The sequence below is a fragment of the Drosophila rhopaloa genome, unplaced genomic scaffold (assembly GCF_018152115.1).
Source record: "Drosophila rhopaloa isolate 14029-0021.01 unplaced genomic scaffold, ASM1815211v1 contig_225, whole genome shotgun sequence".
Taxonomy (NCBI): domain Eukaryota; kingdom Metazoa; phylum Arthropoda; class Insecta; order Diptera; family Drosophilidae; genus Drosophila; species Drosophila rhopaloa.
This window is the reverse complement of record NW_025335112.1, coordinates 80,780-108,034: the sequence shown is the minus strand read 5'-3', so window position 1 is coordinate 108,034 and position 27,255 is coordinate 80,780. Positions and strand designations below refer to the sequence as shown.

General features: G+C 41.4%; 2 protein-coding genes across 2 annotated transcripts; both read left to right on the top strand.

Annotated features, from left to right (window-relative positions):
- Positions 1–7,120: 7,120 nt before the first annotated feature.
- LOC108053846 lies at positions 7,121–7,989 on the top strand. The gene is made up of 3 exons (XM_017136567.2): positions 7,121–7,243; positions 7,294–7,466; positions 7,517–7,989. The coding sequence occupies exons 1-3, from the start codon at positions 7,159–7,161 to the stop codon at positions 7,844–7,846; spliced, it is 588 nt and encodes a 195-aa protein (XP_016992056.1). The 5' UTR covers positions 7,121–7,158; the 3' UTR covers positions 7,847–7,989.
- A 2,660-nt stretch (positions 7,990–10,649) lies between these two features.
- Positions 10,650–12,500, top strand: LOC108053843 (thioredoxin reductase 2, mitochondrial). The gene has a single exon (XM_017136564.1). It carries the CDS (start codon positions 10,749–10,751, stop codon positions 12,309–12,311), a length of 1,563 nt encoding a protein of 520 aa, XP_016992053.1. The 5' UTR covers positions 10,650–10,748; the 3' UTR covers positions 12,312–12,500.
- Positions 12,501–27,255: the final 14,755 nt, after the last annotated feature.

The window sequence follows — 27,255 nt, the reverse complement described above, 5'->3', positions numbered from 1 at the left end:
AAATATAATTTTGTATACTACCGATTCCTTACGACGTTGAAAACTAGAACTAGATGATTTTGAATAAAATGTTAAACTAGATCTTTCTTTATGAACTATATAAGATGCCCTCTACCAGGTCTAAAGAATTTTGCGATTTACAGTTAGAGAGACAAACATGGCGAATACAATATACTCTACGAATAACGGGCATAAAATGCTGTTATAGAACAAGCATACCCAGGACGAACTATGAGAAGCGGAACTGGTGGTAAACGGAAGCAAACCTTATGGGAGGTTTGCGTAATTATTTTAATTGTTTAATGTCATGCGGTCAGGTGTCTGATTGGGCGAGTGTTTGTGTGTGCCAGTAGCCGTGTAGAGCCACCGACGAAAAATCAGTGCAAAGGGCCGAGAGCTACACGTCCTACCCACGGGATTGGGGGCTTGGATAAGTTGCGATGAGGAGCGGTGTGAGCGATAGACGGAATAGCTGGAGCTACGACTGACGATAAAACAAATTGCGCTCCACATGCGTTTGTTTATTTTAAATGATTAATGAGGCAAGCGGTGCTTTCTGCCACAACAGCCGCTCGGAACTCCTCTCCACCCACTTCCTTATTCTTCTTCTCCTCCGTCAGGTAAGTTGACACTTTGTGTGTTTCCCACATACATGTGCTGTGCGCCAAAAAGAGGGAGATGGGGAACCCGCATAAATAGTTTTTGGCTAAAAAGTTTCAAACACAACAAAGCTAAACCCTAATGAGTTGTCATTAGTTAGCCATGAGTAGCTGCTGGAGTAGGGCAGATATAAGTTCTGAGAAAGGTTCCAAAAGCCTCGTTCTACTCAACAATTTAACCGCGAAGCTCGAAGAAATACCACCAAACGGGGGTCTCAATTTTAGTCTTTAACCAACTTTTGACAATCCACTGCGACCTTGGCTACACACACAGCCAAGCGCAATTAGCCCCGAATTCTAATTGCAAAATATAACAAAAATAGAAGGACAAAGAATGAAATGAAAATGATTTTTGCCCTCATTTCGCCAGTGAAATTAATTATCTAAAACTCATTTGATGAAAAATGTAAACATTTTGTAGAAGCGAGTGGCAAACTTTTATAAAAATTCAAAATATTTTCACAACAATGAGGGGGTGGGGCTGCACATGCGTGGGTATGTCCTTGACTAGCTTTTGGTGCCATGAACGGCATGTCCTCGACGTCGTTCTCCTATTTCTCCTGGTTCTTCTCGTCCTCGCTCTCGTTTCAGGCTGTTGGGCTGTCAATCATGCAAAAACTGCAACCGCCGCATAACCGCTGGTTTATAATAGTTAGCCCGGACTATGCGGCAGGATGAAGGACGAGAGGCAGACCGGAGGCTGGCGGCAGTTTTCCGGGGGTGGGGACGGGCTCCGGTTGTTGCCTGGTTTCGGCAAAAGCTTTTCAAACTTTTTAATTATGCAGCAAACAGAAAACTTTGTGGTAATTTCGTTGCAACAGTTGGCTAGGACTGCAGGACGCCGGGACTCAACGGTAGAACGTCAACGTCAGCAGCAGCAGCAACAGCAGGCAGGTTGACTAATTGAGTTAGGCAAGGGTAGGTGGGGAGGTTGGTGGCCCCATCGTGCCTTTTGGCAATAATAATTTGCCAACAATTTTAAAGTGCATCAATCACAATTAGTGACCGGAATGTCCTCGTGCAAGTGTGGCGAAGAGAGTCCTGCAGAAGGACATTGAAAATTCATAGAAAATTGTGTCAAATTTGTAAGCGTTTAGTCAGTTACACAAATCTATTGCAAGTTTCTAAAATGATTTAAAAATGAACTGAAAGCTACCGATATATCGTTTTCATTAGATTACAGAGGATTTATTTTCATCCCCGCCATCCGCTGACCATTGCTTCTAAAAGCCACTTGGGTTCGACTATAAACCAATGTTGGCTTCAAGACCCAAAAAGGAATTTTTTGCAGACAACTCTTAAGAAAAGCTCTTAAAATAGACGTCGTCACTTACACACACAAAGCTCCTGTAGAGATACACTCAGGAAAACCCGTTGTTATCGTATTATATTACAGCCATTTCTTGTTCAACAGATTGAATTAGGTAAAAGTATAAATAATATAATAAAATATACATTTTTTGATCAATTCATTTTTAGTTGTTTTAAAATTAAATTCTTGCACTATTTTTGTATTATGGCGTGTTAACCAAAAATAGGAATAGGTAAAGCTCATGGCAGATTTTGTCATGGACAGTCAACTAAAGTTTTTCACCATAACTAATAACATCCTTTAATTTGAATTGAAAAGATTTTTTTATGTTCCGGATTTTTCTGAGTGTACTTACACATATGTGCAACAATGATATACATGTACAATAAATCTAAGCCGATTTAATAAATGGCATTAAAAAATATCTATTTTGCCGAATGAAAAATATGAAATCGGCACAAAGTCGCCATCAGCAGGAAATAGGACAAGGGTCCTTTCCCCTCCCTTTCCTTTACACATATATGTACAGGCTTACGCACACTGGTATACACTCAAGTTGATTGGAAAAGTGCCCGCCCCTGGCTGGAAAAGGATAAAGAAGCCCATAAATGATGTAGCCCCGAAATGAACACACATCCCTTGGAGATTACGGGAGCAGGGGCGGAGGGCATCCCAGGGCAGATGATGGGGAAAACGAATCAAAGGCTAACTGACCGCCCACGCATGATTAAAAACTTGAGTTTGGGACCTTGCTTGGAGGAGTGGATGGGTGGCAGGGGATGCCGGGGCAGTGCACCTTTCAAGATGAGTAAATGAGCATTGGACCGTTCAAGATTATCAATATGCATGAATGGGGCGACCAAATTGTAGTTAAGTTCAAGTGGACACCAAAGCTGGGATCCATGAGGAAAGACAAGCATGTACGGTTGCTGTGATATGGGTTTTGTGTGATTAAACGGAATTGATGGTGGGGATGAATGTGCTACTGCTAAATGAAGCGTTTATCCACTCACTTAAGCAAAATCTTAACCGAGCACGTAAATACGATTGCGCAGTACTTCTTTCTGCTCCTCCAATATCCTGCGAATCACTTACGTCTATGCATTGCGAGGCACTGAGAGTACTTGTTCTTCTCCACAAAATGTAGGATTGTTTGACATAAAAAACGTGGATCTTAAGAAGCAATATATAGCTGCGTGGAATTGATATCGTCTCATCTATGCCCATTAAAATGTTTCACACCTGTCCATTATCCCATCAGTAGTTGTCTCCAGCACTTACCTGACACATTTGGTAGCAGCAAATTTGATAACCACAGAAACATGCAAAAAGCATTTCAACTTTTACCGAGGCAGCACGGTGATTCAGCAAAAAGGTAAACTGCTTACCAAAAACATGTAAATATATATATATACATATATAAATATATATATATATTCAACTACACATCGCACTCTGTGTCATTTACATCGAAAACTTTTGCATGTCGAATCTTTCCGACATCAAAACTTTTTCAAGTTTTACGATGATGTAGGTGATGCGGATGGAAATTATTAAAGAGACGGGCTCGAAAAAACGATCCGAATTTGGTAGTGTGGATCTGAATCATATTTCCATGCTTATTTCCCCATGATGTTTTTTATTTATTCATCGCATTCGACCTGCCAAACCAAATCCGATTATGAGATTAGTTGAATTGCTATCAAAAGATGCGAAATATAAATGATTTTGAATTTGTTTTTTTTGTGGCAATTAAAAGCATTAAATATGTAATTAGAACACAGCCTTTCTCATTTTACAATCTCTAATTGCAAGCAGGCATAGAAAAAAGAAAAAATCAAATTTCTAGCAAAAGATATTTCTACAATTAAATTTATTTTATGAAAGTTTGACCAACAAATCGAACCGTAGAGGATTTGCAAAAAAAAACTTATGTGAATACTATTACCATTGTGATTTATAAATTTAAAATTATTTTTTTCGATAAATAACCATGTTTAAAAATAACTTTAGAGGATAAGATTTTCAAGCGGACAACCGATAAACAATCAATACCGCCCTTCTCATATTAAATTCCATTGGCACAAATCATTGATTTTTAGAGTTGCTCAAATCATATTCAACGCACTAACTTACTCTGCAAAAGACCTTGGCTAACTGTTGCTCGCATGGGCATGTGTATTGTCTGGCCTTTAGTTGAGATATGTTAAGGAGTTAAGCTACGAATCGCAATGCACCAGGCGTCATCTTTCCACAGCTTATGCGACAAAGTCGGCTCAGCTCCAACTTTGGCTCCTCTCAGATAAATTAATGTAGCACAGAATTGGTCAAGTGCGAGCAATTAAGCGCATTGTATGGCATTTCAAATGGATTTGGCTTCCAAAGGCCATAATTCGACAGAATGCTGTGTTCGAAGCTCGAACATTTCCACCTCGTGAGCCTCCAAAGTCGGAGAAGGTTTTCGGTCGAGTGCCGTGCTCATAAAAGAAAGCCGCATTGAGGAGCCCAGCAGAAAGTGTTGTAATTCGCACTTTACCAGACTCACCAATGCCACACACACAAAAATGTGGCTATCATGTCGTATACTTGATTTCGAAGAGGGCAGTGGTGAAGGGGCTCGTAGGGTAATATCTACGCACAACATTTTGCTGAGCTTGGCATGGTTTTAATTGTGGATTGTGTTGTTGTTGCTGGCCACATAACTGAAAAATATATGCAGGATACGAAACGGTTTATGTGCCATAATAGAGCAGATATGCCACTCTCTAACCATTGGTGTGTGGGGTTGGATTTTATGAGCTAGAAGAGCTCTCGAATGCTAGTTATGTAATCTGCCCAAAATATTCGTCTGCAATTAAAAACATTTTCAAGTCGTTTATTCTCGGAGGGGAGTTGAACATAAGGAGGGGACTCAACAGAAGGCTCGTAAAACCGGCTTTTTGGCAATGTCTAACCAATTTTGTGGATTTGGGCTTATGCATTTATTGGAATTTTTATGACCCACTTTTATAGCCTCTGCAGGAATGGGAACGAAGAGCGATGGGGAGAATTGGTTTATGAATATTAAAAACAATTTAAGGCGAAAATAGGTATAGTTAATTCTGAGATTAGTTCTGGATGTGGAATTCTAATTAATTGGAGTAAAATTCAAAGGGATTTCGCATCCCACCGCAGGTTTTCCCCCAGGCAAGCAGTTTAGGGACCCAAGTTAAGCCAGTTACAGGAAATCCCATCCTAAAAATATTTCACCCACAAATATAAGTTTAAGATATTTTGCCTATGTAAACTAATCGAATTCGGCACAAGACTGAAGAAAAATCTTTCTTGCTGGCTGGGTCAACTCTGAAACCTCGTCAATAGCAACAGTTTCAAATTAATTAATAAAATTTTTGTTTCAAGTGGGACCAGCAAACAAACAAACAAACAACAAACTGCAAATAAAGGCCGAACCCCGATCATGCCTCCCGGTTGAGACTTGGCTCCGAACGGAATGTTGGTCAAGAAGTTGCGTGTGCCAAGACACGTGTGTGGTCCAGCCCACCCTCCTCTTGCCCTCTGCGAAATTCCGTCCAACATTCAACCACCTCACAAACTGTTTGGAAGCCAAACCAAACAACAAATACTTCAATATACGAAATTAAATATTTGTGCATGGAATGAAACATTTTCCTCAGGATCCGAGGCGGACACATCGGAGGGAAATTGGAAAAGAATTGGACACTTTATGCCTCGCATTGGCAACAAATTAAATAATTGCTGCAAAAAGTTTGCCATCTGCAAATATTTCAGCAAATAATCCATTGGTTTTCTCTCGTAGCTTTTATGGTATTGTTCGAATTCTTACCGAACATTGGCTTTTCCTTTAATTTACTAAGGATTTCCGATTCGTCAGTATTAGCTCAAGCCCCTTGCTCTTGCCCGACATTTGTCAAATATTTTGTTTGCCTAATTGTTTAACTTTTTACCCTAACCATCTGGCTTTCCTCATTGGTTCCTCGGTAATTACACGTTAATTGCACAATTGTAACCATCTCGGGCGGCTTGTCCCGGTTGGGGTGTCTTTCGCTCGCGTTTTTGTCCGAGTTGCGCCCCAGGCCGAGATCCAACACCTTTTTGATGTCCCTCCCTGGGCAAAAGACGCCGTCTCGGCGCTGAATCAAACTAATTAGGCGCAAACTCAATTAATATTTGATGAATTATTTGACCTTTTGTTTGATTACCAAGACGGCACCCAAAGAGCACCAAGTGCGGCCAAATCACTCCGGTACCCAGCCCTTAAGTGGCCCTCGTCGTTTGCCTGACAACAGACAGAAAAATAAAGATAACTTTTAAGGATTTTCCGAAATTGAGCTTCATTTGGTTAGGACGAAAAACATTTGATAAACTTGTCGCTAGGCAGGTGCCACCACAAAAAGGTCTGACATTATGCCCACTGATAAAGTGGGCGTGGCCGGGTGCGTGCAGAGCGATTCAAATCATAAAATGGTAAGGTGAGACAAGGCGCAAAAGTTTTTCTAATGTTTATTGGTGAAACTTTTTCATTTTTTACAACTTTTGCAAAAGTTTACGCGGTACTTCTCTGCCTCCCTCGGTTGCATTCTGCCTTTTCTGTTGTTGCCTAGGCCCGTCTCTGGTCATTTTAAAGTTTAAATTATACCAAGGGGGAGGAGTGCAGGTCTGAGTGGTCTGGAATCCAACGATTGTCAGCACATTAGGCCTACCAGGTTGGCTGCGGGGAAGCGGGACACTGGGAAAGGAAGCCTTACTTTGAATTAAACTTTTATCGCATCAATTCTGAGAGTTTTTCCATCGTTTCCCTGGCAAAGTTTTATTGTTGGAGAATTTTCAGATATTAATTTCTTTATTTAAATTACCCCTAGTCCCCGAGATAACGCAAATAAAGGCGATTGTACTCACCCGAGTAGGGATAGGTGCCACTTACCTGCAAAAGAAAGAATACAAAATTTAAATTTCTTGGAAATTCGTAGTCAAAGCAACGCTAGTCGTAGCGAAAAAGAGCATTCTGTTTTTGTGCGCTAATAAAAACACAAGTATTAAAAGAGTTCCTGTTTCTATTGCTTGTCTCCTTTTTCCAGTCATCAAACGAATCTGATTTCACCTCGGCAGTAGCCTTTTCGCTTCCGTCAGAGTCAGAGAAAGTTGATATATATTTTTTAAAGCCTCATCATGATTTGCATGCCTGCTCTCAACTTATTCTTCTACAACGGCCTGATGGTCTACATAGCCAGAGAAATAATACGCATTATTAAGGGTAAGCTCTGTGTCAAGATCGATTCCTCATGGCTGAATTGTTTCTTCTAGTTCCAACAACCAATGTGAGTGGTTGGCACCAGATCCCCATTATCGGCTGGTTCTTCTCTCCTCATCCACCGGATAAAGATAATGAATTCTTGGACTACCAGGAGTTCGACGACGTCTTATGGAACCTGAATCTATATGTGAACGGCCTGCTGCTGCTGCCAGCACTCTGCCAGGTAACCGCAGATCCTTGCTTGGTGACCTCACTTACTTGTTCTATCACCAGATCCATCACTTCAGCGTGCTGGTGGCCGGAATTCTGATGTGGAACTTCTACGTGTATCAGCGCCTATTCGCTTTCTTCCTGAGGCTCGCTTGGTACTTGTCGTATAGCGACCTCTGCTGGGCCTACTACGGACCTCTGGTCATGTTGGGACTTCTTCTGAACACACTTCACTTGGGTCTGATCGTCGGAACAATGAAGTGGCAGGCGGAGTACCTCGAAGAGCTCCAGCCACAGCCAAGGCCGGCGGTTGGGTCGCATTCCCCTCCTCGACAGGAGCAGCGTCTCGGAGCGGAGGTAATAGAGGCGATTGGCGATTGCCTTGAACGTTAAGTTCGGTGAAAACTGAAAACGAACGCCGGAGCTTAAGTTCAGCCGCCTTTAACTGGGTCGCCATCAGTCAGGGGCTTAACCTTGCCGCATCTACAAATACTGGGTCGTCGGTTCAACTAATAAATATGCCAGAAAACACCAGACTCACAGATACCCGGCACGCACACCCGCACACCAGGACATGGACAAATGAATCGCAGCTGAGGGCCGGCCGAGCATCGGAAAATAAAACCATTAAATATTTGCGGTTAAACGCACCAAAAACAAACCGCAAAAGTAAATCATATCCAGAGCAGACATTGGACATGGCCAAGCATCCAAGGCAAGGAATTTCCCTTGCCCCTCTCCTCCACTCAGGGCACTCGTAAGCAAAAATATTAGATTAGAAATTAGGAAGCCATGGACATGCTCTTGGATCGGCTGTGGGATTGGGCAGGCAGCAGACCAGAACGCATTTGCTTGGGGGACAGAATGGATGCCCGAGCAGGAAGCTGGTTACCAACGGCCTGCCAAAAATTCCAAATGGTCCATGGCCGAGGAGAATAAATCATTGAAGCTGACATTTCACCATTTCACTGGATTTGTATATATGCTAAAGGTTCGGGCACGTTCAGGGGTGGGAAGGGTGTTCTGGTGGGCGAGGGAATTTGCGTAAGATTTCCGTCGATTTTCTCAAGGAACTATCGCCCCGGCGTCGAAGAACTGGGTCCCAGGGTGCGCTCTAATAGTTCTCCTGAACTAGTTCCCAAGTGATTGGAGCAGACCTGGGCGTTTGCCTTACACTGGGCTATAAACGAAGTGACATAAATCACTTTGAATGGCTGTTACGCTGTGGATGTTGTCAGACCAAGGTCCACAGCTTTATACCCTATTGTCGTTAGAGGCTAAAATACCCAAATTCGGAAATAATTTGGCCTATAAGTCATCAACCATTAACACGACGAAAGAAAGTGAATATAAGTTCCGATCGTATCGAGTGCTTATCGATTAACTGTCTCGTGTGATCGGTTGTGTTTTCATATCTCCTGCTCTGTAATTGTTTGCCATTTGTCCCTCATTTTTAAAGCTATCTGCTTGAAACTTTCCCAAAAGTTGTCTTTCTATTACAGGTCGGAAGTCGGAACGAGCCGGATCATATAGATCTCATAGGAACAATCGGAAAAAACAATTCAAAAAAATTATAACTTTGTTGTTTCTAATATTTTTTTGTTGTTCTTTGGGATTTGGTAATATTTAAATATTATGGAATAACTGATTTAATTAAATTAAAATCGGACAACAACCATAGAAACTATGGCAAAATGCAGCGCAAAATCGACATAACTACATTGTTTTTAGTAATTTAGGCATAGAAATCGAAATGACGATTTCTAATAACTGCAAGGGTATATAAACTTGGACTTGCAGAAGTTTGTTTCTTTTCTTGTTTGCATTTTAATAGTTTTTTTAAAGTCAGTTTAAGTCCTGTGCTGTGTTATTGTGATTGTACATGTTTTGCAAATGCTTCCGAAAAGGTCTCTTCAATATATTATTCCCCCTTCACGCTCTATCTAACTGTTCATGAGTATAGTTGTTAGTGTTTCCTAAGCCACGCTCAAGTCGATGAAAAAGTGTTCTTCAGTTATACGCGTTCTTTTACCTTTGTGTTTTTGTGTTTACCGTTTTTGTTTTGCAATTTGGTTTTTTGAGCCTTCTGCCAAATTGACTGAGGTATCTATTTATTGATATTATTTTTGCGCAATAATTTATATTATCGACATACACATTTGATTCTTAATAAAAATAAAAATAAATGATTCAATTCTGTATAAGAGAAGGATTCTGCCCCAAGCCCCAATTTTAATATATTTGACAGTTCTGTACCGGCAAATCGCGCTGAAAAGGTTGAAGATCCACCCGGCGAGTCTTCAACTTTGCAGCCAGCAGTCTCTGATAATTTTGCATGCTCTACGGAAGTCAAAATAAAACAAGAAAGGAAAGCTAACTTCGGGCGGAGCCGAAGTTGATATACCCTTGCAGAATAGGATATAGTCGGCCGATCCCGTTCCGACATATATACTGCGTGCAAAGGAAAGAAGGGTGTGTGCAAAGTTTCAATTTGATATCTTTAAAACTGAGAGACTAGTTTGCGTAGAGGATGTGATCCTGATCAAGAATATATATACTTTATAGGGTCGGAGATGTCTCCTTCACTGCGTTGCACACTTTTGATCAAAATTATAATACCCTCTGCAAGGGTATAAAAACCTTGAAACAAACACTTACAAAAAGAGCAAGAGGAAAGATATCTGGTCTTCGGAAATACATTGTGGCACAATGGAATTTTAATGTTCTTTACAGTAATTGCTATTCTATGTATTTAAACCGGTATAAACAGATTTTTCAAATGATCTAAATCAGTTTGATAATTTGGTGAACGCCAAGCGTAAATGCCTCTATCAGTACGACTAAACTCAATTAAACCAACTACTAATTCTGAAATTTCTATTTTATGTGATTTTTTTCTTACTAAGTTTTTATAGTACGGACTATTGCTTACATTTAAATTACCCTTACCATTTAAATAGGTCAAATATGGTCGAAAGCGTTTCTTTTTACATTTTACATATACATATATAACGAATACAATATAAAAACAATTTTTATTTTAATAATAAATTGGAGCCAATATTAATTCAGCTCATTGCAGTGTTCAGTCGACAAAAAAATATAAAATGTATTTGTTAAAATGATGGTGGAGTAAGGACATTCGGTTTTTCAACCACCTTGCGATTAGTTTTTCCGACACCTTTGCTCACACAAGTTGGCAGTGCTGGCTCGTAAATTCCAAGTTTCTGTTTGTTCATCTGGAATTCTGATTCATTTCCTAAACGCAAATCCAAATGCACCGTGACGAACCGAAATGACTGCCTTGAAGTTCATGAGGTGCTCCTCCCGCACCTGCCCCACAATCCGCGCCACCATCGGAGTCGGGTGGAGCCGCCATGCGTCCTCCAACCCGCGCTACGACTACGACCTGGTGGTCCTCGGCGGCGGCTCGGCGGGACTGGCCTGCGCCAAGGAGGCGGCTGACTGCGGCGCCCGCGTGCTGTGCCTCGACTTCGTGAAGCCCACGCCGGTGGGCACCAGGTGGGGCATCGGCGGCACCTGCGTGAACGTGGGCTGCATCCCCAAGAAGCTGATGCACCAGGCCTCGCTGCTGGGCGAGGCGGTGCACGAGGCGGTGGCCTACGGCTGGAACGTGGACGACCAGAACCTCCGGCCCGACTGGCGCAAGCTGGTGCGCTCCGTGCAGAACCACATCAAGTCCGTCAACTGGGTTACCCGCGTGGACCTGCGCGACAAGAAGGTGGAGTACGTCAACTCGCTGGGCGCCTTCCTCGACAGTCACACCATCGAGTTCCTGGCGAGGCCGGGCTCCGAACGCCGGCAGGTGACCTCCGAGCACGTGGTGGTGGCCGTGGGCGGACGACCGCGTTACCCGGACATCCCCGGCGCCGTGGAGCTGGGCATCACCAGTGACGACATATTCAGCTACGAGCGGGAACCGGGTCGCACCCTGGTCGTTGGCGCCGGGTACGTGGGTCTCGAGTGCGCCTGCTTCCTGAAGGGCCTCGGCTACGAGCCCACGGTGATGGTGCGCTCCATTGTGCTGCGCGGCTTCGACCGCCAGATGTCCGAGCTGCTGGCCGCCATGATGACCGAGCGGGGCGTCCCCTTCCTCGGCACCACCATCCCTCAGTCCGTGGAGCGGCAGGCGGACGGACGGCTGCTGGTCCGGTACCGAAACACCACCACTGGGACGGAAGGCAGCGACGTCTTCGACACCGTTCTGTGGGCCATCGGGCGCAGGGGCCTCATCGAGGACCTCAACCTGCCCGCCGCCGGCGTGGAGATCCGCAACGACAAGATCGTGGTGGACGCCACGGAGGCCACCAACGTGCCCCACATCTTTGCCGTGGGGGACATCATTTACGGCCGGCCAGAGCTCACGCCGGTGGCCATCTTGTCGGGCCGCCTGCTTGCCAGGCGGCTTTTTGCCGGAGCAACGCAGCTGATGGACTACGCCGACGTGGCCACCACGGTCTTCACTCCGCTGGAGTACAGCTGCGTGGGCATGTCCGAGGAGACGGCCATCGAGCTGCGCGGGGCTGACAACATCGAGGTCTTCCACGGTTACTACAAGCCCACCGAGTTCTTCATCCCCCAGAAGAGCGTGCGCCACTGCTACCTCAAAGCGGTGGCCGAGATATCTGGCGACCAGAAGATCCTGGGCCTGCACTACATCGGTCCGGTGGCCGGCGAAGTCATCCAGGGCTTTGCCGCGGCCCTCAAGTCGGGTCTAACTGTGAAGACCCTTCTCAATACCGTGGGCATCCACCCCACCACCGCCGAAGAGTTTACGCGGCTCTCGATTACCAAGCGATCAGGTCGCGACCCCACTCCGGCTTCCTGTTGCAGTTAAAGTGTGGGCTCTATCGGGCCTTTTGGTAGAGGGGCAAATCGTTTTCAATTAAGTTTTTCGTCTGACACATTTTTAAAGCCTTATGGTCCAAAATTATGTTAAATTATTAACCTCTTCGTGTCACAGCTGCCAATTCGTCCTTTTTCAGGGCTGATCTGAGGGAATAAATGACAAATCTGTCTTTATTTATAAACGGATTTTTTTTAGAAATGTAGGTCGACCACTAAAACACAAAAGCTCACTCGCTTTTACTATTCGCTTTGGTGCATTTGTAAAATACCAACAGGAAATTATTTGACAAAATGCGCATTGGCTGCAAAGTGTATCACCTATTCGTGCTGTTGGCATTATTTACATTTTTTTTACCTGTCATATGAGTTATTAAGGGTAAAACATAAAATACAATTTATTTATGGAATAAAATTCTTGCACACTGAAAACTACCATATCATACTGTGTGAACAAGTCATTCCTTTTTGGAGCACTTTGCATAACTTGGATATTAAGAAACTGTATGGGTTTAATATTATTAATTTAAAAAGAATTATGTTATTTAAAAATTTTAAAGTAGATTATAAAATAAAATCTTTGTTACTTTCAAACACTTTAAGAAAAGTTAATAATCTGCTAAGTTGCTAAGCACTCAGCTAAAGGAAAGACTCGAAAACTTTAATGCCCATTTGCTTTTGCATTTTTTGAGAAAGTAGTCCTGGATATGCTAGGATACTTGCATCACTCTTACTGCCCGGTCGATTAGGTGTGTGGCTCACGTTCTGCTGACTTGACACTTCAATATAAATGACAAAGCACGGGGAAGCTCTGAAAACCCTCAGAGCGATTGCCATTTTTGACATATGAAGTTTTAATTTATGAAGTTCATGGTGAAAAACACTTTGTTCCCCTGGAGGTGACCTGCGTTTCCGCTTCCGTGTCCGGTGCCGTATCGGTGACCCAGAATCTGGCGAGTGGCGCCTGGAACTGGGCCACACCCACACACACACGGACACACACAATGGCTGCTCGTGGCACGGGCAGCAACAAACAACAAGGGATAAAAAATTTTGATTAATGTTTAGTTCCGATTTGCATAAATCTTACTTTAGCATTTTGGGCTTGCTCTCCCTTTCTTTTTCCCAGCCTCTCTCTCTCGGGCGCCTTTGTTATAAATTATTTTTTTATTGCAGCCTCCCCGAATTCAGGTCTCGCTGGATTCCGTATGCTCCCCGGATAAATTGTTTGCCTCAGCGTTATTTATTCGTTTGTTTGTGCCGGTCACCAGAAGTGGCCGTGTCCAGGTGGCCCGGCAACCAGGTCAAGGCAGTGCATCCTCGCATCCATTGCGAGTCTTCGCAGTAACTTTTCGATTAGCTTTGCCAACTCATTTAACAAATGGTCTGGCTGACAGTAAGGAATATAACAAACTTACCCCGGCAGTGGCAACAACGAGCAAGGAGCTGGTAGTTTTCATTGCAACACCTTAGAATCATAAATTGCGACCTGACCACCCAGTTGCCGCTGCACCAGGAGGCGGCGGGCGGAAAAGTTTTGCTCATCCCAAAGTTTGGCTGTAAGTTAAAGCACCCGCGGGTAATTCGATAAAGCGTAAAATTTTGCACTTAAACTATTTTCATCTCCAGCTGCATTGCTCCACTCTGCCGCCCTGTCCCCATCCTGCACCTTGGAGCGGGATTCGGCAATTGCATTGTTGCTCTTATTATTGTTCTCCGGTTTTTCGGTCGTTGGCAGCTTGACCTGCTGGGGAAGGGCGGGGAATGTCTTGAATTACAATACAGGGAAAGTGCGGAAAGTTTCCTCTGATTGCGTGTCCAAGTGGTTGCTCCCTTTCTGTTTCTCCTCTTCCTGATTGAGTGCTCTCGAGTGCGAAACGGCAGAGGAATTGTTTTGGCATTGCAGTTGAGACGTTGGCAAGTTAATCGGCAGCGCCGCGCAAGGCGGATCGGGGGCATTATGTGGGGCAGCACAATACCTCGATCACACAAGTCCGCACAAATTGTTTGCAAAATTGTGCAATCAGCGCAAGAACAAAAGCCCGCTCGCTGCTGCCTCAATAGACCAAAGTAAATTAAAAATCTCATTTAAATTAATCCCCATCGAGGGTCCTTGCGACCTCCGTTCCCTTTCCCTCTCCCTCCCGCCCCCCGCCCCCTGCCTCCCACTGGGACGGGCCGTCGGCCTGTTGTCGTTCTCATCAACGCATTACAAACAATTCCACTTTAGGCACGCAGCCACAGCAGCTTGTGGCAGACTGCCACACATACACCTTCGATAGAGGGAGAAGCTTAAGTCTTGTTTAGCAATTTAGAATTTTTAAATCCTATTAAATTCTGCAATCACAGTTTGATTTGTTTGTCCAGCTTGAGCGGATGCTTGGACAGGTGGGGGAAAATCGAGAAAGCGGAGAGACCGGAGAGACCGGACCTGGACACGTTTCACGGACCGTCCGAGTCAAAGGGCTTTCAATGATTCAATAGTTTAATTTCGAATTTCCATGCAAATAAACAAATATCCATTAGATACGCAGACAGACGCAGAGACGAGACCACTGGCAAGCAGGGGCTTTCTATTTAGTTTAGTTATTAAATGTATCCGTTTCCATTTACCAAATTACGCCGCAATTGTTGTTCGTACTGTCTATCTGTTTGTCAGTCAGACCTGTTTGCCGATTTCCATTGTTGAGCTTTGTTTGAGTTGCCTTCCGCATCTGGTCGGATCTAACTTTATCTACATCTGCGGCTCCATCTGCCTTTATAACTGTATCTGCATCTGCATCTGCATCTGCCCTGCATGCTGCATGTGTAATTACGTAAAAGTTGATAATGTGTTGATTATTTGAGGTATTTATGTAATTTTCGAGTTCCTTCAGCGCTTTCGCTCTACATGTTTAATTTCAATTATTTAATTACATTTGCAGCTTTAACTTTGGCATGTGTCTATTGAGTTTTGCGGTCAGGAGTCGTTCTTCATCTCAAATCCGAAGAAAAAAACGAGCTCAACTCAAAGGAACGCCGGCATTTATGTTTGTGTTGATTGCATTACAAAAGCCTCTTTGTCTGAGCTTTTCTCTGCTTGGCTGGCAGACACTTGACGATAATTTTATATTAAATCTTCATCCAATTACTGGAGCAATTCAAATTAAAATTGATTATCGACTGCGATGGACATTAATTGATTACTTTTAGCCATTTAGGAATAGCTTCCTTTCATCATGTATTTGGCCCAGCGCTTGTCATGGTGCACTGAAACCATTTATGTTTGCAGCTTTTCATCCGAAAATGTTTTCCTCAGTCGCCGAGCGACTCCAGGAGTACTTAAACATGTGTGTCGCAATTTAATTTCATAAAAGCAATTGTACTGACCCTACCGCTCGTCCCGCGACCCTCTGCTAACTTTGCTCGCATTCACGGAATGACAAAATCATGTGACCAGGAGAAAAGTAGGAAGGACTCAACTAACGGTGGGACTCCGTGGCAGCGGTGCCTGCGTGACTGCGATCGAGCCAGTTATGGCCAAGAGTTCTTTACAAGTAGAGCATTGAAACATGACTAAGTTCATTTAATTTAACTAACGACAAGAAAGAAAGCACACTTCGGCAATCCAAAATTTTCTGATTTTTTCAAGATTTTCATATAAATTGACCCTTTGTTCAAAGACCAATATAATCACTAAGATGCGTAACGCCCATACATTGGTTTTGCAATATGCAGCTCGTTTTTTGGTGGCGACGAAAATTCCGCTCTCTCCGCTCGCACAAAGTTGAGAGCGTAAAAATCTAAAAATAGAATTGCACGAATAAGGAAGTGCGTATGTGTGCGTATTTGTTCGAGAAGACGATTTTCGTCCAGAAATCATTTCTGGACTAAGAAACTAATTGTGTGTGAAAAGAACTTCTATGATTGAACAGGATGATTATTTAAATTGCATTTATGTATAGATGACAATGAAGCTTGATGTAAAACTTTTTTATATACCTTAAATATTAATATCTGCATATTTAATTCATAGTTTCGTTTTACATATTTAAATTAAAGCTAACTTTTAATACAAAACATATAAAACTGCTTGATTAAATTTAAAAATATTTCAATTAAGTTTAATATATTTGAATATACTATGATTGTTAAACAAAAACAAAGCGAAGTTTATTTAAATTGAATATATTTAAAGGATATTTAATTAAATATATGTATGTCGCTTTATTTTTTATCCATGGCTGTTTTTATTAACTTTAAATGGAAATATTAAATTTAATTTTTATTCAAATATATTAAATTTTGATCTAATGACTTAAAATATTTAAAGTAAATACGAATAACATCATATCTAATATTATCAACCTGCACTTAAATCTATTCTTATTTACTCAAGCAGTTTTATAAGTTTTGTGTTAAAAGGTATGTTTTTTAATTAATTTAAATATATAAAACGAAACATTTAATTTGATACGCAGATATTCATTTTTATTTATCCATCGTTTTTTTTGTTTACCTAATAAATATTTAAAGCTAATATTATTATTTTATAAAAAGTTAAACTATTTATAACAACACGAATTGAATGCTTAATTATAAAACTAAGCTACAGAATATCCTATTTATATTTAATATTACGTACATACATATACATAAATACACTACTGGCCAAAATAATAAGTACACCCGTGTACGGTTTCTTTAACTTCTCGCAAGACTGCTTTAATGATCATAAAGAAAAACTTAAATTTACTTATAGCTTTTTGATATATATTAGATTATAAAAATAGTTAACATAGGCATTTTTCAATTCATTTATAAAGTTTGTGGTTAATTATATCTAAAAAACATAAAAAAGGGTTGGTCAAAATAATAAGTACACCAATTCTACAAACTCAAAAACTCAAAACTTAACAACAATTTTTCAACATTTCCTTGATTTCCTTAATCTATAGCTAGTATCCAGTATAGCCACCCTTATTTTGTACAACTTTGGCGATTCGTTTTGGCATACTAGCAATAAGCTTGCGACAAGTATCCACTGGAATGTCATACCAGGTTTTTTGGACAAATGTCCACAATTCTTCGGCATTTCGAAAAGTATTTGTGCCGATACGACGTTTTAAGTGTTCCCCTAGGTTCTCAATCGGATTTTAGTCCGGAGACTGGCTTGGCCAACTCATAAGATTTACTTCGTTTTCGGTAAACCAAGCCTTGACCAGCTTTGAGGTGTGTTTTTGGTCGTTGTCTTGTTGAAAGACCCATCTCAAAGGCATTTTTTTTTTCGGAATATGGTAGTATAACGTCAGCGAGTATACTTTTATACCCAAATCGAGTCATAATATCAGATATGCGATGTATCGGACCAACGCCATGCCAAGAAAATCAGCCCCAAACCATTATGCATCCGCCTCCGTGCTTAACCGTCTTCTTTGTGTACCGGGGACGAATTCTTTACTTTTGGGCGTCGTACATAACGTCTAGGGTCGTTACCAAAAAGGTTTATTTTTGATTCGTCGCTCCATAACACATTGTTCCATTTTTAAAACCTTTTGATCCAGACCATGCCAAATGATTTTGTGCAATCTGGCGCCTCATCTGTAAATTTTTTTCCGAAGTAAAGGAACTTTTCTGGCTTTATGTCCTGTTAGTCCGGCACTTTTAAGTCTGCGACGAACCGTTCGAGATGATATTTCATTGCCGATTTCACCGGCAATGGACTTGGAAAACATAAAGGGATCCTTTTTTGCCAGACTGACGATGCGGGTGTCCGTCGTTTGGGAAGATTTCTTCTTTCTTCCTCGTTTTTCGGTAGGATCTTTCAATTTTAAGGCATTCTAAACAAAACACACCGAGCGTCCAAGGCTTGTCGCAATTTCTCGTAGACTTTTTCCTTCTCGTTGAAGATTCAAGGCAATCTTCTTTTCTTCCAGGGTACAATGCTTTTTCGGCCCATCTAAAAATTTTTTGTAACCCGAATATATTAAAATGCAAGAAATCATTAAAAATCAACATACCGTAGTCAAATTTTAAACTTAATCCTTTCAAATTTGTGAATAATGGAAGTGTACTTATTATTTTGACCAGACCGAAAACGACCATCCAGAACAAATTTAGGCTTAGCACTGGATAAATGGGGTTCCCAATTTTCATTTTTGATTTAAATGTTTTACAACAATATGTAGGTGACACAAATACGTTTTATTGCTTCAGTGGTCACAGCGAAAGTGAGTTTATTCGTTTTCAAATTATGCGTGCTTAGCCTATTTCACAAGAGTGGAACTTAAGCTGATCGTACGTGCGAGACCGAGATAGACATAGTGTTCGGTTGACAATAGGTTTCGTACAAGATTAAAGGAGACATATATAGGTTATAATAATTGTGGAACTTATCTTAGAGTATGTATTTACAATAGGATCCTTAGTACTTAAGTGTAGGTGTATATGTACATGTGTGTATGACTGCTTGCTACAATTCGGCCATCCTGACCGGAGAGCTCCTGATCTCTTAACTATTAACATTATTGATCCATGGGCGAATATTCGATATTGCCCAAACTCCCTTGTAAGGAAGTCTCGACTGTTGAAAACCTTCACAATCCTCCAAGACATATCTATCATTACGCAGTGCTTTAGTTACTCTATAAGGACCTTTAAACTTTGGTATTAGTTTTTCGACGCTCCTATGTGAGAGTCGAAATTTTTAATCATTACTAAATCCTCTTGCTCATACCTGTGAGGCTGTTTTCTATTAGAGTCTGTTCGCAACTTATTGTACTCTTGTAACTTTTCAATGCTCTTACTGGCTTTTTGTCTAATTTTCTCCAAGTTTCTAATTTCACTATCCTTATTTAATTCTTCCAAACTTTCCTTCAAGCTATCTATGACTTTGCCCTTTTGAGACACTCCGAACAAAACCTGACTTGGATGTTGATTTATCGATCTTTGAACTGTATTATTAAGAGCATGTTCAACCGTTCCTAAAACTGTATCCCAGTAACATCCTTTCCCTGGTTCGGTCAATTTAGCAATCATGGGGCCAATGCTTCTATTTACTCTTTCGACTTGACCATTTGCCTGCGGAGATCCAGTAGCTATTTTTATGTGCTTAACGTTGTTTTCCTCTAAGAAATCCTGAAATTCTTTGGATGTAAAGCATGTTCCCCGGTCTGAAATCACACATTTTGGCCTACTATAAGCCCTAAAATAGTCTTTTAACGCTAAAATTGCTTCCCTGGATTTTGTGGTTTTAGCTGGATAAAGTCTTACAAATTTCGTAAACGCATCTATAATTACTAATACGTGCTTGTTAGATCTACTTTTATCTACAGGGCCATAATGGTCAATGTGTATTACGTTAAAGGGAGTGGTTTCTTTGGGAATGTTGTGAAGAAAACCTTCCTTTTTTCCAGACTTTTCTGAATAGGCAATACATTTCAGGCAATTATTAATATGTAGCTTGCATTTTTCACTAACTTTTGGGAACCAGTAGCTTTTTGAAATCACTTCTACCATTTTATCATACCAACGTGTCCTAACTGATCATGATAACTAAACAAAACATGTCTTTCCATTTCGCTTGGTACATAAAATAAAATAGCTTCCTTATCCTTTTTCCTGTAAACTATTCCATTACGCATTTCATAATCTTTGAGTTCTTTTCTTTGCAACTTTTCAACAATGCTTTTTATTTCCTTATCTCTACTCTGACAATAATTAAGTTTTCTTCAAAGGAGTTAGAATCTATCGTGAGTATGTGTGTGTTTCTACTCAGTGCATCCACGTGTTGCATGCGTTTTCCAGCTCTATGTTCTAGACTATAGTCGTAATCCTGAAGAAATAGCGCCCACCTTGCTATCCTCGGGCATAGTTCTTTTTTGTTCAACGCCAGGGTAAATGCACTACAGTCTGTAACTATTTTAAACGATATTCCCTGAAGGTAAATCCTAAACCGTTGTAAGGAGTAAACTACTGCGAGAGTTTCTAGCTCGAAACTATGGTATTTCGCTTCCACGTCTGTCGTGCGTTTAGAAAAATAGAACAAATTGTAGGTGGCACAAATACGTCTTATTGCTTCAGTGGTCACAGCGAAAGTGAGTTTATTCGTTTTCAAATTATGCGTGCTTAGCCTATTTCACAAGAGTGGAACTTAAGCTGATCGTACGTGCGAGACCGAGATAGACATAGTGTTCGGTTGACAATAGGTTTCGTACAAGATTAAAGGAGACATATATAGGTTATAATAATTGTGGAACTTATCTTAGAGTATGTATTTACAATAGGATCCTTAGTACTTAAGTGTAGGTGTATATGTACATGTGTGTATGACTGCTTGCTACAAATATAACCTTTCAAAATATAATCAACTAGCAGCCCTGCATTCGATAGCTTTCGAGCTATGTCCCAAGAAATGATACCTATACCTATGTACTTATTATTTTGGCCAGTAGTGTAACTTTTTCCAAGTTGTCGAAAGCGTTTTGTTATATTTTTTAGAATGTTTTTTCGATGCCATTTTTTTTTAATTTTTCAGTAAAATATTATTTATTTATTGGTGTTTAATAATAAGTTTTTTATAAGTTTTTTGTTTCCCCTTTGCTAAATAATTAAAATAGTTAATATACAAATATTTATATAAATGTAATTTATATTATGATAATAATTTTATATAATGTTATTTAATACATATAATATAAAAATACCACATATTTTTTAATCCATATATTTAAAATACAATAAATATAAAAAATATTCATCCTGTTCAATCGCAAAATTTCTGAGGCTCCTAAAAATCGTTCACACGTCGCATGCTGAATACCCTAATGACAATTATTCCAATGTGAAGTCATATATGAAATAAATTTTGTTATTTTTTTATACTTAGATATATTTGGTCATTACTAAAAAAATATTATACATTCGAATAATTAGTAAATAAAGTAAATATAAAGGCAATACAAAATAAGTATTTTTAATAATGTTATAATTTTAAAATAAAGAGTATATTTCGACAGCGCGCTGCAGCGAATTTCTTCGCTTATGAATACATGTGCACACATACATTCGTCGGCTGTCACAGTATGCGTGCAAAGAGCGGCTGGGTTTTGAGCGCTCTCTCGCTGGCTTTTGGGCAGAGAGCGAAAAGCCAGTTGAAAAGCCAGCACAAAAAATTCGTGTGCAAAAAAATCGTATGGCGTTACGCATCTTGGTGTTTATATTGGTCTTTGCTTTGTTCCTATGCACTATTGGTCAAATGAGAACCTTTTTTTTCCATTAAGTAAGATATCAACAATTTTTGGTGTTAAAGGTGTAATTGTACCAACTTCACAAGCTTACCTTAGTTTTCTTATAAACTTATTATTACCTAAAGCTTAGAAAATGTCTTCCTAAATTAACACAATTTTTTTTATGAGTATTGCATGTTTGAAATGTTGCCAAAGCTAACATATATATTTTTTTTTTTTTTGTATATTTTCAGGGTTTTCTCCCAAAGCAGTCTCATATATAAACTATGTAAAAGTAAGGTATATACAAAACCCGATGAATTCGAAACATATCCTCAATATACTAATTCCCTGAAAGTGCAGACAGGAAAGTGAAAATCTTTCCACGTTTAAGTGAAAGGTTCTTTTCAGCACCGCCGAGAAACCAACTCTAAAAGTATGCTCTGGAAAATAGTTGTTAAAATTTGAAAAATTCAAAAACCAAGAACTTTCCATTTTCTAATTCTCCTTACATCATTAAATTTTATTAAAAATTTTAATTTTTAGTGCTGGAAACTATTTATTAAAATTGAGGCTTACGTAGAGCAGGGCTCAGCTGGTAATCTTAGTATACGAGTCCTTTCATGAGCAAGTCCTGCATCACGATTCCATCTCTGCGGCGGCCGAGCGTATTTGTTTTGTTTTTAATGCCAACATCAAGGGCCGCCGCTGCCGCCAACAGACGGGGCAAACAGGGCCGAAGGACAAAGAAGAGGGGATGGGATCCAGCGGAAGGAGACAGGAGACAGATGGGGAAGTATTTTCATTGTCTTGTTTGCCAACGTCGAGAGTCGCATATTTGACATTGGACTTGTGTGCGCTCTGATAGCGTGCCAGCCAAAACATCACAAATGGTTGGCAACCCTGCAAGCCGGCCGGCAAACACACACACTCGCACACACAGCTCCAGTTGTGACACATAATTGCGAGTGTTTACTGTGTGCGTGTGTGAGTGCGTTGATTTTCTTTCGTTATTCTGCGGCTTTGTGAGGAGCCAACGCGGCGTATGTGCAACGTGTGGTAAATAAAAGGGAAACACTCGCACAGAGGGAGAGACCTATCATTTATGCACAAACGTTGCCAACTTTGCTTACAACAAATGCAGCAAAAGCGCGACTTTCGACTGCCTTTTCACTTGCCGGCTCAGTTTGCTCAGTTCTCGACTGAAAACCGAGAAAAAGACTCAGGATATAGCCCTACACTCGTATACGCCTGCCACAGCACAATGGCATTCACACACAAAAGTAGCAGAGGAGACAAAAAGAATTGCGCGATTTAAGCATTTTCAAATTAAATTAAAAACTGCACCAAGCAGCCGAAAGTCGACAAAAAATGCAGGAATAGAGGAGAGACTTAGTGGAGCACTAAAAGCTACCGCAAACGAAAAAAATTGAAATGAACGGCAGAATGGAAATGGAAAAGCCGCCTTTGAAGTTTTTCTGATGCTTGAGCACTTTCTGTTCCTTTTGATTGTGTGAAGCGGCTTTGGCTTTCGGGCTTTGTTTTTCCGCTGGGTACGATTCGGCTAGACAGAAGAACGACTTAGAAAATGCATTTTAAGTTGTTTGCCCGAGGACTGCAGATGAAATATTATGGATATGAAATACGCCATCCGGTCGATTATTAATAACTTAAATACCCCGAATCGCAACTAAGGTTCTCCCACAGGCACAAACGAATATGTAGAGCACGGAGGCAGGATCGTTTTTTGTAAAGTAGTATAGTTTGTGATTCTGTGAATAATAATCAAAAGCGCACTTTGTCAAGAGACGTTATCAAGAAACTTACAAACCTCTGACGGATGCTACAATTACAGTGTTTTTTTAGGTACACATAAAAAAAAAACATTAAATTTAGCCGTAAATCCACTGCCCTAAGTCTACCATAAAAAAAACTAGTCTATGCAAACAGAAAATTTTCATAATTTTTTATTTGGCCTCCTGCACCAAAATAGTTTATATAAACAGAAAAATAACTAGCGCAAATGTAGGATTTTTTATTCACTGAATTCAACCAAAGCCCAAATATTTAAAATAAAGCCATTTATTTGATAAACCGAAACTGGATTGTTTTTAAGTAAAATGATTTGAAAAATTAAAATTAAATTATTTAAGAAGTCCAAAAACTAAGAATGATTTTTCAAATTTATAGTTTTTGAACTAGGTTTAGATTTAAATTTTTGGATAAAATTATGAATTCAATGTGCTGTATCTCTCCAATAGAAGTGTTTATATACTCTCCAAGGATTATATAATTGTAGCTTTGATTTGATTTTTTTGTTCGGTTGAATGTACTCTGCGCTCAGCCTGCTGCTGGTTGCAGTTTTCCAAGCGGAAAATTTGTCATTGTTGCCATTGCGTTTATTAATTAATTTGGCCGACTGTCTGGCTGTGTGTGCGGGTAATAAAATATTTGCACATGAATGAAATTGAATAGTTTCTTGCTGTTTTGGCTGAATTTCTGCATAATTTGCAATTGCCATGGCACCGTTCACTGAATTAAACATGGAGGGGTCGAGGCGGACGGAGTTCGGATTTTTAGGCCGGGCCGAGCATTGCGTTGAAGGCGCATTCCTTGGCCCACCCCGCAAGGGTTGTGCATAATTAAATCAATGCTGCAAGTCAACAGAGTTGCTGCATCGCAGGACACTAATTGAAAGTCCTGTCCTGCTCTTCCATCAAGCCTGTCTGCCAATCGAAAGTTAACAACCTATTAAGTCACACTGCTGCCAACTGTAGACAATGATCGCTGTTGTCATGTCATCAAAACTTGCACCACACACATGCCAAAAATCTTTGTTCAGTTCCCTGATTTTTTTGCAAATGGAAGGAACCACAAAACAGTGCAAAACTAGTATCCTCCGAGTCTAGAAGTTTTCCCGGAATGTGTGCCCCTCCGGTCCCCTTGTCACCGCCCGTGCGAATGGCAAACAAGCCTTTTGTTACACGAGAAGCCCCAGACACATGGTAAACATGTCAAATTGACGGCCTGCAAAGTGAAAGCGACGTCAGTCAGGCAGACAGCCAGCCAGCCCCGGTGACAAAGGCTCCGATGGCCGATCCGGCTCCTCCCAGTCTGCTTTCCATTTTTTAACCCATTTTTCCCACTGCCACCGTTCGAGTTTCCTTTTTGTCTTTGGGGTGTGAATTAATTAAAAGCCACAGAGCACAACGTCTAAATTAGCAGACCCGAGTCGAGCTGCTGCTTTCAGCTGTTTCACTTTCAACAAATGCAATCATCGTCATCCACGCCGGCATAATTATCGTCGTCAGAGCCGTGATTATCATGGTCATAGGCTGCTACCATTCTGCACCCGAGCAACTCCTTTTTGCGCGACATCCCATGTCCTTTCGCCTGTCACTCATTCGCATAAACAGTTAATTATGCATAATATGCATTTTGCTGTCATGTTGTGCAATTTTTACTCCCCACTGTGGTGCTCCCCTGCACTTTTATTACCCGTCTCCTCCATCGCCTTTTGTTGTTGCAGTCGCCCAGCGCGGTAATGTTTTTAAATGCGCTCATTTGTGTTGGTGTTGCTATTGCTGCGGGTGTTGCTGTTGCTGCTGCTGCTGCTGCTGTTGCTGTTGCTGATGTTGCCGCTGTTGCTGGTGTGGGCATCGCAGTATCTGTGTGTGGTGCTTATCTATGTCCGTGTTTGTGGGCTTTGGGTGCGATGGCTAATTGGCAGCCGGTAATTTAATGTACAGCCAAGCGGCAGGAGGAGCAGCACGATTAAAGTTAAAGGAGCTGCCGGCTTAATTGGAAGCGAGCAGCGCACAAAGGAGCGGAGCAGATGTGATTAGTAAAAACGATAATCGAACTCGGGAGTACGCCCCGCAAATCACGGCCATCGACAGAGAGGATCCAGAACTCCAACCAGGGGCATTTAATATGCCAACATGCTAAAAAACCGCTGCGAAAAATTCAATTTGCACTGCGATTTGCATAAGGGGGCGTGCGGAGAGACACTCATGTTAGCATAAAATTCACTTTAGCATTTCCGATGGCTGGCATTTTTTGCGTGGGATGCGTTTAAACTAGCACCGCAAAACTGCTGCTGACAATTATTACATCCGCAGGACATTCGCCAGAAACGGACGAAAGGACACAGGAAGAGGGAGAGGGGGGCGGGGCGGGCGCTACGCCCACACATGCATATGCACACAGCGGATGTGAGGAACGGAGTGGGAAGGAGCGGAAGAAGGTTCAGCCAACACGCCAGGGCACTCCCCTCGAAAAATGGCAGAGAAGTGGGACGAGCAAATTAAATAGGAAAAGGAAACGCATAAAAAATGGCGACGATTGAATTTAAATGCCCGGCCACTTGAGCCAGAATTCGGGCGTCGTCCAGACTGTCATTATACGGGTAGAAGTCCATTTCCTCTAGCTTCCCATCCCGATGCCATCTTGCCAATGTGCATTTGAGTAAGTCACTGGCTGAGGCAGTCGACGCTCGGATTTCCATGGCCCGTTCCGGTCATTTGGGTTTCCCAGGCGTTACGTGAAAGTGGGTTGTTAATATGCATGGCATTTTGCTTTCTTTGGGGTCCAAGAAGAGAGCCCTACTCCAAGGCTGCCTTCTGTTTCAGGGAGGTGAACCTGACGAACAAGTTCTGCCCAACACCACTAGTTTGATTTCCCTCAGCCATCCCCAATTAGAAGTATGTCAGAGCACACATGGGCTCGCATATTAAACGCTGCCACTTCCACTTTCTACGCGCTAGGACCAATCAAGCTCCGCACCAAATCAAGGTCCTTGTGCCCCCTCTTTTTGGGGCTTTCATTAAGTGTCGGAAAGTTTTGCCTTTTGGTCATTTTTCGCTCGGCTCAGTTCCTTTCTGTTTCGGTGTTTTCTTTTTTTGAATTTGCATACATCGAGAGAAGTTTGCGCTCGCCTGAAAAGCCAATGAAAGCCAAAGGAGTGATGCTTGAATGGATCGCACATGGAGCTCAGCTCAACCTTGGCCCGACAATGCCAAAGCATGCCAGTTGGTGTGAGTGCGACGGTGTCCATTGTACGAATGACTGAAGAGACATTGAATTAAATTTATTTGAAAACGCCAAGCAAAGTCTCCGAAAACTAAAGTTTTGCATCCCCATCCCGCAGCCTGTCCCATTGTTCGCACCCAGCCTGATTTTCCCTATGGCCGACAGCAAAAGTTGGACCATTGCTTTGACTTTTAACTGGGATCCATCCTTACCCTCCTGCCTCCTACGCCCACCGTTCTTCTCCACATGTTGTTGTTTCATGCATATTTGGGTATTTTACGCTTCTTTCAGATGCAGTTTCGGGTTTTACTGTTGCATATTTTCCTGGTTGTTGTTTCCTTTGCTGTCGCCTAGACGAAATTAACTTTGACAATTTTAATTACATTTTTTTGACATTTTGCCCTGTAGCTACATAATCAAGGAATGTTAGCCGGACATAGCTGGTCCCCAGCAAATAGTTTGCCACTTCAAGAAGATTTCCTCACATACCTGATGAGTACAGGGGACCAACGCCTTAATCATCGGCCTGGTGACCCCGACTCGATTGTAATACTGCGACGTCAATCTAATTAACTCATCGTCAGCCGTCTGAGATCATTAGGAACTGCATAAAAGCTGAGGGAGAGATTCTCCCACTCTCATTTCCATAATCAGCTCAGAGTTGAAAGGCTCCAAGCGATTCTCCATCCGAGATGTAAT